This window comes from Pelobates fuscus, chromosome 12 (genome assembly GCF_036172605.1).
Source record: "Pelobates fuscus isolate aPelFus1 chromosome 12, aPelFus1.pri, whole genome shotgun sequence".
Lineage (NCBI taxonomy): Eukaryota > Metazoa > Chordata > Amphibia > Anura > Pelobatidae > Pelobates > Pelobates fuscus.
This window is the reverse complement of record NC_086328.1, coordinates 3,030,637-3,043,781: the sequence shown is the minus strand read 5'-3', so window position 1 is coordinate 3,043,781 and position 13,145 is coordinate 3,030,637. Positions and strand designations below refer to the sequence as shown.

Genomic DNA, 13,145 nt, shown 5'->3' with positions numbered 1-13,145 from the left:
TAGTAACTGGGTGTAATAATAATAGTAACTGAGTGTAATATTAATAGTAACTGAGTGTAATAATAGTAAATGGGTGTAATATTAATAGTAACTGAGTGTAATAATAGTAACTGGGTGTAATATTAATAGTAACTGGGTGTAATATTAATAGTAACTGGGTGTAATAATAATAGTAACTGGGTGTAATAATAATAGTAACTGAGTGTAATATTAATAGTAACTGAGTGTAATAATAGTAAATGGGTGTAATATTAATAGTAACTGGGTGTAATAATAGTAACTGGGTGTAATAATAGTAAGTTGGATTATTGCTGTTTCCTATTAATAACCCTGATAGTGTATCTCTGGCTGACTGTCCCTTCTTTCCCTCCTCTCGATGGTTAGACTCTCTCTCCCTCCCTCTCTGTGGTATCTCGGAGCCGCTCTCTCCCCCCTCCCCCCGCTCTCGGTGGTATCTCGGAGCCGCTCTCTCTCTCCCTCCCCCCGCTCTCTCTGGTATCTCGGAGCCGCTCTCTCTCTCCGTCCCCCGCTCTCGGTGGTCCCAGTCCTCCCGCCATGCCCGGTGACAGTCGCCGTGTTCGTGGCCCGGAGCGGTCCGAGTGCCCATCGTTGTACCGGTCGGTCCCGGTGTCGGTGCCGGTGGTTCCGGTCCCGGTCCCGGTCCGCCCCCCCCGCTCGGTGTTCGCCCGGGCCGGGGTGCTGAGCCAGGCTGGCGGCTCGGCCTATGTGGAGCTGGGCGGCAGTAAGGTGCTGTGCTCGGTGTGGGGGCCCCGGGGGGCGGCGGGGGGCTCTGGCCGGTGCCGGTTGCTGTGTGAGCTCCGCTGGGCTCCGTTCTCCCGCCGGGGGCCCCCCCGCTCCCCCCCCGGGGCCTGGCTGGCGGAGAGCCTGCGGCCGGCGGTGCGGACCGAGCGCTATCCCCGGGCCGAGCTGGCCGTGTCGGTGCTGGTGCTGGAGGACCGGGGCTCCGCGGGGGCTCTGGCCGTGTCCGCCGCCTCCCTGGCCCTGGCCGACGCCGGCATCGAGATGTACGACCTGGCGGTGGGCAGCGGGCTGAGCCGGGCCCCCGGGGGCCAACTGCTCCCCGACCCGCTGGACACCGAGGAGGAGACCGGGGACACCATGTACGTCAGCCTCCTGCCGGGCCTCAACCAGGTCAGTGAGCCCCCCAATAATAATAATATAATATATACTGCCCCCCAATAATATATACTGCCCCCCAATAATAATATTATAATATATACTGCCCCCCAATAATGGAGACCGGGTACACCATGTACGTCAGCCTCCTGCCCGGACTCAACCAGGTCAGTGAGCCCCCCAATATTATATACTGCCCCCCAATAATAATATTATAATATATACTGCCCCCCAATAATATTATTATAATATATACTGCCCCCCAATAATGGAGACCGGGGACACCATGTACGTCAGCCTCCTGCCGGGCCTCAACCAGGTCAGTGAGCCCCCCAATAATAATAATATAATATATACTGCCCCCCAATAATGGAGACCGGGGACACCATGTACGTCAGCCTCCTGCCCGGACTCAACCAGGTCAGTGAGCCCCCCAATATTATATACTGCCCCCCAATAATATATACTGCACCCCAATAATATATACTGCCCCCCAATAATGGAGACCGGGGACACCATGTACGTCAGCCTCCTGCCGGGCCTCAACCAGGTCAGTGAGCCCCCCAATAATAATAATATAATATATACTGCCCCCCAATAATATATACTGCCCCCCAATAATATATACTGCCCCCCAATAATATATACTGCCCCCCAATAATGGAGACCGGGGACACCATGTACGTCAGCCTCCTGCCGGGCCTCAACCAGGTCAGTGAGCCCCCCAATATTATATACTGCCCCCCAATAATAATATTATAATATATACTGCACCCCAATAATAATATTATAATATATACTGCCCCCCCAATAATGGAGACCGGGGACACCATGTACGTCAGCCTCCTGCCGGGCCTCAACTAGGTCAGTGAGCCCCCCAATATTATATACTGCCCCCCAATAATAATATTATAATATATACTGCCCCCCAATAATAATATTATAATATATACTGCCCCCCAATAATGGAGACCGGGGACACCATGTACGTCAGCCTCATGCCCAGACTCAACCAGGTCAGTGAGCCCCAATAATATTATAATATACTGCCCCCCCCCAATAATAATAATATATACTGCCCCCCAATAATGGAGACCGGGGACACCATGTACGTCAGCCTCCTGCCCGGACTCAACCAGGTCAGTGAACCCCAATATTATATACTGCCCCCCAATAATAATATTATAATATATACTGCCCCCCAACAATAATATTATATACTGCCCCCAATAATGGAGACCGGGGACACCATGTACATCATCCTCCTACCGGGCGTCAACTAGTGAACCCCCCAATATTATTATATATTTACTGCCCCCCAATAATGGAGACCGGGGACACCATGTAAATCAGCCTCCTACCCGGCTTAAACCAGGTCAGTGAACCCCAATAATATTATATATACTGCCCCCCAATAATTGAGACCGGGAACACCATGTACGTCAGACTCCTACCCGGCCAGTGAACCCCAATAATATTATATTGACTGCCCCCCAATAATGGAGACCGGGGACACCATGTACATCAGCCTCCTACCGGGCCTCAACCAGGTCAGTGAACCCCCCAATAATATTATATATTTACTGCCCCCCAATAATGGAGACCGGGGACACCATGTACGTCAGCCTCCTGCCGGCCCTCAACCAGGTCAAAGAACCCCTATAATGGGGAACGGGGACACCATGTACGTCAGCCTTCTGCCCGGCCTCAATCTGGTCAATGAACCCCAATAATATTGTATACCGTCCCAATAATATTATATATACTGCCCCCTAATGTGTTATGTATTGCTCCCGGTGTGTCCACGCGCGTTCCCCTCCCGGTGTGTCCACGCGTGTGGCCTGTTGGTTTGCGCTCTGATGCTGTTTTGAGCCCTTTTCTTTAAGCTCCCCCCTTCCACTAGTGTGGAGTCTCCCTAATCTCCAGAAACATATTCAGTCATGATTTTAGGTCACGTACACTAGTAACAAATCATTAGAATAAATATTGTGACAATACGTAACAGACACATATATAAGAATATATTAAGGTGTGAAGGAAAGTGACCAGTCAGTTGAATCAGATTCAATACTCTCCTGTAATTTTACACCGTCAATATACCAACAAAATACCAAAAAGGAATAGTGGTGTGCTTGTTTTTGGTATTTTGTAGGAACTGTATGTCACTTTGTGATATCATACTGCTACTTTCTATACATGTTTCTTTTTGATTGTATTGTTTGATATATTTATGTACTTGAATATGTATTTTTATTCTAAGCGCTTAACACCTTTTGGTTATACATTTAGTTAATATACTAGTTAACTGATTTGTCTATGTCTACAGGTTTCCGGCCTTGTATGTAGTGGAGAATGGGAAGGAGAGAGTTCTGTGGAAGCAATAAAACTATGTATGGAAGGCTGTCAGAGACTGTACCCTGTGCTGCAGCAGAGCCTCATCAAAGCTACAAAACGCAAAATCCCGGCACCAGAGTCCTCCTAACACCCTCATCTTAATGGTTTCTTCTTGGTTTTGACATCAGTGAATTTGGCAGCATCGTTCAGCTAAAAAAAAAAAAACCACCACCACCAGACCAGCCAGGGGTGATATTTCATTGCGCATCGTCCTGGCACAGTCAGTTTATTGTTTTTACAAAATGATTAAAGACAGTATTTTTTCTAATGCTTGTAATTATTATAAATAGCATTATAATGTTTCCATTCCAGGCTCTCTGTACAATAACCACTGCTTGGTACTGTAAGTTATCGGCCGGTATATTGCAGATTAGAACTGATGGTGTCAGCCACCCATCTCTGACCTGGAGTCCCCCACTATCAGAGCAATCCTTACCTGGTGGATGAAATACCTAAGACACTGGCTGACAAATGCTGTCAGGGTTATTTACTAAACTATAAACCAAATCAATCAAAGGAGAATTTCTGTAAGTGAGCTTCGCTTCCCCTCCACTCTCGTTCCTCCCGTAGTCATTTGCTATTATGCTGTAGTCTGGACAGAACGATGTGAGTCACTCGATTCCTAACTTCTAGACAGCAGCAGCTTGAGAGTTTCCATAGTAACCACAGCAGAGGCATTGTGCTAGCTATGGTTGAGGAGGACCGCCTCCTTAATCAATAGTCTATGGCAGCAGTTCCAAAACCAGCCCAGAATGTAAGGATTACTCAGTTGTGTTTAAGGTGTTTTTAGAAGAAGAATGTATGGATGGCATTTGATGCTCTTAAAAACTAACAAGCGTAGCGGTTGGCGGGATAAGTTCTCTTTAAAAAGTGAAAAGCCTTTTGAATTCCTACATCGATAGGCATTTGGGCGTTACTCATTAAACAGTGGATTGGAGTGATTTGAAAACTGCTCTGCACACATCCCTGATTTGGTTAAAAAGTCAGTTTGGCTGCACTGGCCTCAATTTCTAGCTCACTACAATGCATTGTTTGAATAAACCACTGAGAATTTACAGCCTCATTCATAAAACGTAATGGCACTGATTGAAGGTCGGCCGCAGCATCCAGAACGGGCCATCTAATCAGAATGCTATAAAAGCATTGTTACATGACATGGCCGAAGAACGTGCCATCTGTAGTCAGAATGCTATGAAATCATGGTTACAGGACATGTCCGAAGAACGTGCCATCTGTAGTCAGAATGCTATGAAATCATGGTTCCAGGACATGTCCGAAGAACGGGCCATCTGTAATCAGAATGCTATGAAATCATGGTTACAGGACATGACCGAAGAACGTGCCATCTGTAATCAGAATGCTATGAAATCATGGCTACAGGACATGTCCGAAGAACGTGCCATCTGTAATCAGAATGCTATGAAATCATGGTTACATGACCTGTCCCAAGAACGTGCCATCTGTAATCAGAATGCTATGAAATCATGGTTACAGGACATGTCCGAAGAACGTGCCATCTGTAATCAGAATGCTATGAAATCATGGTTACAGGACATGTCCGAAGAACGTGCCATCTGTAATCAGAATGCTATGAAATCATGGTTACAGGACATGTCCGAAGAACGTGCCATCTGTAGACAGAATGCTATGAAATCATGGTTCCAGGACATGTCCGAAGAACGTGCCATCTGTAATCAGAATGCTATGAAATCATGGTTACAGGACATGTCCGAAGAACGTGCCATCTGTAATCAGAATGCTATGAAATCATGGTTACAGGACATGTCCAAAGAACGTGCCATCTGTAATCAGAATGCTATGAAATCATGGTTACATGACCTGTCCCAAGAACGTGCCATCTGTAGTCAGAATGCTATGAAATCATGGTTACAGGACATGTCCGAAGAACGTGCCATCTGTAATCAGAATGCTATGAAATCATGGTTACATGACCTGTCCCAAGAACGTGCCATCTGTAGTCAGAATGCTATGAAATCATGGTTACAGGACATGTCCGAAGAACGTGCCATCTGTAATCAGAATGCTATGACATCATGGTTACAGGACATGTCCGAAGAACGTGCCATCTGTAATCAGAATGCTATGAAATCATGGTTACAGGACATCTCCAAAGAACGTGCCATCTGTAATCAGAATGCTATGAAATCCTGGTTACAGGACATGTCCGAAGAACGAGCCATCTGTAATCATAATGCTATGAAATCCTGGTTACAGGACATGTCCGAAGAACGTGCCATCTGTAATCATAATGCTATGAAATCATGGTTACAGAACATCTCCGAAGAACGTACCATCTGTAATCAGAATGCTATGAAATCATGGTTACAGGACATGTCCGAAGAACGTGCCATCTGTAGTCAGAATGCTATGAAATCATGGTTCCAGGACATGTCCGAAGAACGAGCCATCTGTAATCAGAATGCTATGAAATCATGGTTACAGGACATGTCCGAAGAACGTGCCATCTGTAATCAGAATGCTATGAAATCCTGGTTACAGGACATGTCCGAAGAACGTGCCATCTGTAATCATAATGCTATGAAATCCTGGTTACAGGACATGTCCGAAGAACAAGCCATCTGTAATCATAATGCTATGAAATCATGGTTACAGGAAAAGGTCCGAAGAACGTGCCATCTGTAGTCTGAATGCTATGAAATCATGGTTCCAGGACATGTCCGAAGAACGAGCAATCTGTAATCAAAATGCGATGAAATCATGGTTACAGGACATGTCCGAAGAACGTGCCATCTGTAATCAGAATGCTATGAAATCATGGTTACAGGACATGTCCCAAGAACGTGCCGTCTGTAATCAGAATGCTATGAAATCATGGTTACATGACCTGTCCCAAGAACGTGCCATCTGTAGTCAGAATGCTATGAAATCATGGTTACAGGACATCTCCAAAGAACGTGCCATCTGTAATCAGAATGCTATGAAATCCTGGTTACAGGACATGTCCGAAGAACGAGCCATCTGTAATCATAATGCTATGAAATCCTGGTTACAGGACATGTCCGAAGAACGTGCCATCTGTAATCATAATGCTATGAAATCATGGTTACAGAACATCTCCGAAGAACGTACCATCTGTAATCAGAATGCTATGAAATCATGGTTACAGGACATGTCCGAAGAACGTGCCATCTGTAGTCAGAATGCTATGAAATCATGGTTCCAGGACATGTCCGAAGAACGAGCCATCTGTAATCAGAATGCTATGAAATCATGGTTACAGGACATGTCCGAAGAACGTGCCATCTGTAATCAGAATGCTATGAAATCCTGGTTACAGGACATGTCCGAAGAACGTGCCATCTGTAATCATAATGCTATGAAATCCTGGTTACAGGACATGTCCGAAGAACAAGCCATCTGTAATCATAATGCTATGAAATCATGGTTACAGGAAAAGGTCCGAAGAACGTGCCATCTGTAGTCTGAATGCTATGAAATCATGGTTCCAGGACATGTCCGAAGAACGAGCAATCTGTAATCAAAATGCGATGAAATCATGGTTACAGGACATGTCCGAAGAACGTGCCATCTGTAATCAGAATGCTATGAAATCATGGTTACAGGACATGTCCCAAGAACGTGCCGTCTGTAATCAGAATGCTATGAAATCATGGTTACATGACCTGTCCCAAGAACGTGCCATCTGTAGTCAGAATGCTATGAAATCATGGTTACAGGACATGTCCGAAGAACGTGCCATCTGTAATCAGAATGCTATGAAATCATGGTTACAGGACATGTCCGAAGAACGTGCCATCTGTAATCAGAATGCTATGAAATCATGGTTACATGACCTGTCCCAAGAACGTGCCATCTGTAGTCAGAATGCTATGAAATCATGGTTACAGGACATGTCCGAAGAACGTGCCATCTGTAATCAGAATGCTATGAAATCATGGTTACAGGACATGTCTGAAGAACGTGCCATCTGTAATCAGAATGCTATGAAATCATGGTTACAGGACATGTCCGAAGAACGTGCCATCTGTAATCAGAATGCTATGAAATCATGGTTACAGGACATGTCCGAAGAACGAGCCATCTGTAATCAGAATGCTATGAAATCATGGTTACAGGACATGTCCGAAGAACGAGCCATCTGTAATCAGAATGCTATGAAATCATGGTTACAGGACATGTCCGAAGAACGAGCCATCTGTAATCAGAATGCTATGAAATCATGGTTACAGGACATGTCCGAAGAACGTGCCATCTGTAATCAGAATGCTATGAAATCATGGTTACAGGACATGTCCGAAGAACGAGCCATCTGTAATCAGAATGCTATGAAATTATGGTTACAGGACATGTCCGAAGAACGTGCCATCTGTAATCATAATGCTATGAAATCATGGTTACAGGACATGTCCGAAGAACGTGCCATCTGTAATCAGAATGCTATGAAATCATGGTTACAGGACATGTCCGAAGAACGTGCCATCTGTAATCAGAATGCTATGAAATCATGGTTACAGGACATGTCCGAAGAACGTGCCATCTGTAATCATAATGCTATGAAATCATGGTTACAGGACATGTCCGAAGAACGAGCCATCTGTAATCAGAATGCTATGAAATCATGGTTACAGGACATGTCCGAAGAACGAGCCATCTGTAATCAGAATGCTATGAAATTATGGTTACAGGACATGTTCGAAGAACGTGCCATCTGTAATCAGAATGCTATGAAATCATGGTTACAGGACATGTCCGAACAACGTAATATGTCCATATGGGATGAAGGTGTCCAGTGTTCATACTCCTAATAAAGGAGTGATATCAGAGGATTGAACTTGGTATGAACTCACCTGGAGTCATAGTAAGCTGTGCAGATCTGGGAGGTGCTTGATCTAGCTTCTCTCCTTTGGATTAGCACAATAAAAGCAAGAAATGTAAAGGAATATATTTTAAGATTTATGCATCACCTGTCATTCTAAGGGTCAGGGATCCACACATTATTTTAGGGTACCAGTGGTTGGAAAAGACACAATATTGATTAGCTCACCGTAAATGGTTCCTCTGGGAACGTTTCCAAAGACGTTTGTTGGCTATTTTAGCTAAAGGGATTGCATAGCCAAGGATTGGGGACCTTGCCCCTTTAACTAGTCGGCATTATTGGGAAACTCCAGCTCCCTAAAGCTTACTCCTCTCTCCCACCCATTTTATAGAAAGTGCAGTTTTCAATAGAAATTTAAGTTTTTATAAATGAACCTTGTTACACCCACTGGCTGTCAATCATATCACCGGTTCTGTTACTTACTGGTTTGGTTAGTTCAGTGATTTAGCCTCAAATGTATCAAGTTAAATCGTCCACCTATCAGGAGTTCCCTGGTGCCAACCGATGTACGTAATCAATCTCTTTGCTAACAGTTTCCTTTCTTACCTGCGGTTTGCCAGGAGTTCTCTGCCTGGGATAGGACTGTCCATAGAAGCTCCCAATACAGGAAGAGAAGAGGCAGAGACCATCTCCTGGCAGTCAAACCGTTGGTGCATCTACCAAGTGAGACATGAAGGTATCATTTCACAGGTTTGTTTCCCCCAACTGAATTTGCTAATCCCTCTGTCCCTGTCAATGTCAGAATAATTAGAAGCTCCAGCAGTTCATTTTCAGAATGAGAAAACAGCAGTAATGTTCAGGAGTCTCCCATGTCTGCCCGTAAGGCTTCCATATTGTCTCCTGTCTACGATCACATGCCGTAGTGTTAATATTGGTCCATGGAGAGAAGCCTAGCTGCACCTCAATGCAGAGCAATACGGCCAGTGATATGAGCAGCGGTTTATTGTCTGGTGGGAATATATCTATAGTAGACACAGCTGGAACCACATAGCACCCTGGGGCCTAATATCCGTTTTCATTCACAAACTTATTAAGGGTATGCACGCAAAGCACAGGCACTGATCTGCTAAGTGAACTCATTTCCCATAATGCTCCACTAACTGGAAAGAGAGAAGGTGATGTTTGTGTCTCAAAAGGCAGAGCGATGGTGGGTAGGTACTTACAGCAGGACACCAAAGATAATACGGGGGACATTACTGCCTACAAAGAGCATAGGGTAAGAGGTGGCATATAAAGCACAGGCACCACAACAAGTGAAGCTTTACTTTATTCCTTTCTACAGCATTGAGCCCGTCCATTGCTTCCAGACAGGACACAGCAAATTAATTAGAAACATAATACTGATAAACCAACCGGTAAAGGGGCGGCTGTCACAAGTAGCAGAATAATGAGTGGATTTCATTGAGTGGGGTGCAGGTGTGTGTTTTGTGAGGATAAGAGAAATAAACGGGATTCAAACAAACTGGATGCAGTGCGAGTAAAGACACCCCTTTAATCCTTTAAAAAGGGGAAATATGAAAACTTAGCTTTTGAGATGTTCTAGTATTTAATTATACAGGCCACACTGTACGTTCTAACAACAACAGTGCACAAAAATATCTATTGTCAGTGTACAATGTAACTGCTGTCTCACACTGGAGAGGGGGCAATCAACCAAAACCCCCCAATATCTTTTACACTAAGGGATACGGACATTACAATGTGACTGCTGTCTGTAGAATACTCGGAGGACACAGCATCTCACACTGGAGGGAGGCAATTAACCAAACCCCCTCAATATCTTTTACACTAAAGGGATACGGACATTACAATGTAACTGCTGTCTGTAGAATACTCCAGGAACACAGCAGCTCACACTGGAGGGGGCAATTAACCAACCCCCCCCAATATCTTTTACACTAAAGGGATACGGACATCACAATGTAACTGCTGTCTGTAGAATACTTGGGGAACACAGCAGCTCACACTGGAAGGGGCAATTAACCAAAACCCCAATATCTTTTACACTAAAGGGATACAGACATTACAATGTAACTGCTGTCTGTAGAATACTCAGGGAACACAGCAGCTCACACTGGAAGGGGCAATTAACCAAACCCCCTCAATATCTTTTACACTAAAGGGATACGGACATTACAATGTAACTGCTGTCTGTAGAATACTCCAGGAACACAGCAGCTCACACTGGAGGGGGCAATTAACCAACCCCCCCCAATATCTTTTACACTAAAGGGATACGGACATCACAATGTAACTGCTGTCTGTAGAATACTTGGGGAACACAGCAGCTCACACTGGAGGGGGCAATTAACCAAAACCCCAATATCTTTTACACTAAAGGGATACAGACATTACAATGTAACTGCTGTCTGTAGAATACTCAGGGAACACAGCAGCTCACACTGGAAGGGGCAATTAACCAAACCCCCTCAATATCTTTTACACTAAAGGGATACGGACATTACAATGTAACTGCTGTCTGTAGAATACTCCGGGAACACAGCAGCTCACACTGGGGAGATGGTGGAGGGTGTCAATTAACCAACCCCCCCCCCCCCCCCCCCAATATCTTTTACACCAAAGAGACATGGCAATATATTAGTTCATCCTGGTTACGTTTTCATGATCGCTCCTCTTTAGGGACGAATCACATATCAGACATCTCATGATGTAAATATGTGCCAATCTCTGGTTCGGAGGGTTTAAACCATATGGCTCAGCTTTGTTCAGTGTATCTATACTTGGATAAACTAGAAAACAACGTACAAAGCAGAGCTTTTACCCAAATATAGTGGATACTGCAGCCCGAGTTTGGAGAGGAATATATCATAAAATGGTTATTTTACTCTGCGGATTTAACCAAATCTGGTAGAATAAGCTGACCACATAGTGAACGCAGAGCGATGGGATATGTATTTATACAGCTGGCTGATATGTGCATTCACATCATGCAGTCCTTATCCACATCGGGAAACCTAACCCAGGTCTATCTACAGCCGTACCACAACTGGGAAAGTCTTTCTAACACTGTCTGAGAGATAAATACCACTGGACTCCAATAGGTGCTAGATACTGTCCCAGGGTGCGGAGTCTATAACTAAGCTACATTAGCAAATACCACGCTTTAAATAGAAGCAACATGGCGGCACTCACCAGGACGCAAACACTTTCAATTCTAGTCTTTGTACAGCACTTGGCAAGTGGAGGCCTGCCCAAATACACACAGCCGGCTACCAAATACATTCTATTCACCCCCAGCCATGATTCCCTCTTTGTGTGTGTGTGGGTGTTAGGACATGATATGAAGGGAGATCACAAGAAGAACGCCATAGGAGGGGTTAGTAGAGCTAACCAATCAGATTGTAGCCCTACCAGCTCTTGATTGTGATTAGCTGACAGAGGTACAAGGTTATAGAATTGGGATTGTACAAGTACAGACATTTCCAACAGATTGTCAGAAGCGTGCCCTACATTCCTTCTGATTTGGAGAACCAAGAATGCGGCCTATTCACTGCCAGGGGCGTCCTACCGGTGATTCAGCTCGATTTCCAGTGCAAGTTTCATCAATTTGTTCTAAGAAGAAGTAAGAAAGCTCTACATTGATGACATCATTTCATAACATGAATGTGATTGCTGATTGAGCAGCAGAGAACACAGCTTTAAACCTGATTGGCTGAGACGTAGCAGCCCTCCGCCCTTGGTGCATACATCTGTGTAAAATGCGAGGGTCACCATTCGTAGTGTAGAAGGACATCGGTTCAGGATTATGATGTGTTTTTTGATCGTGAATGGTGGAGGAGTCTTTATACCATGTATTCACGATTACATTAACTATGCATCATTTTCAGATCCATTTTGGCAAATAACACATATTGGGGAATAAAATATGTAGTGAGAACTTGCAATGCCGAAGACAGACACCTTGCCAAACAGCACAGTTTGATTGGCTAACGGATTCCGATTAAGAGGATCAGAGAGAGATAAAGGTCCCTCATGTACTGCGAAAAACCTTAATCTTGGCTTCTTGTACCAGTGTATCAATGATTTGTGCCTCAAAGTCTGCATCGTGAACGCCAGTCTTGCGAAATTCCCCAGCATAGCGGTTATTTTCCCAGTAGTGGTGCCAATTCCCTCGGCTGTCTGCGCCAAAGCCATAAACATTCACCTGAAAAAGAATGTCAGGAAATTACACCTTTGGATAAAGAACACTGAATTTATGCAGCAGTGTCTTTGTTAATAAGACGTTTGAATATTAATTAACTTTATCAAATCAAGAGATTTGGACCTAGCATGTCAGTAGTGGGGGGGGGGGTTATATTATTAAAGGGACACTCCAGGCTCCCACACACGTTAGATGCACTGTGTAGGTTAGGTTACAGTTTTACTGGGTGGGTTTATATTATTAAAGGGACACTCTAGGCTCCCACACACGTTAGATGCACTGTGTAGGTTAGCTTACAGTTAGTTATACTGGGTGGGTTTATATTAGTAAAGGGACACTCCAGGCTCCCACACACGTTAGATGCACTGTGTAGGTTAGGTTACAGTTAGTTATACTGGGTGGGTTTATATTATTAAAGGGACACTCCAGGCTCCCACACACGTTTGGTGCACTGTGTAGGTTAGGTTACAGTTAGTTATACTGGGTGGGTTTATATTATTAAATGGACACTCCAGGCTCCCACACACGTTAGGTTCACTGTGTAGGTTAGGTTACAGTTAGTTATACTGGGTG

The 13,145-nt window shown here is 44.5% G+C and overlaps 2 protein-coding genes across 3 annotated transcripts in view; one reads left to right on the top strand and one right to left on the bottom strand.

Annotated features, from left to right (window-relative positions):
• The first annotated feature begins 456 nt into the window (after positions 1-456).
• EXOSC6 (exosome component 6) lies at positions 457-3,799 on the top strand. Its single transcript, XM_063438809.1, has 2 exons — positions 457-1,152; positions 3,464-3,799. Exons 1-2 carry the CDS (start codon positions 556-558, stop codon positions 3,617-3,619), a joined length of 753 nt encoding a protein of 250 aa, XP_063294879.1. The 5' UTR covers positions 457-555; the 3' UTR covers positions 3,620-3,799.
• Positions 3,800-10,819: 7,020 nt separating this feature from the next.
• Positions 10,820-13,145, bottom strand: part of ST3GAL2 (ST3 beta-galactoside alpha-2,3-sialyltransferase 2) — a 31,533-nt gene continuing 29,207 nt past the window's right edge. For both annotated transcript variants that reach the window (XM_063437297.1, XM_063437298.1), the window contains exon 7: positions 10,820-12,575. In XM_063437297.1, the coding sequence (XP_063293367.1) occupies positions 12,402-12,575 (174 nt within the window). In that variant the 3' untranslated portion in view covers positions 10,820-12,401. The remainder of the gene's footprint in view (positions 12,576-13,145) is intronic.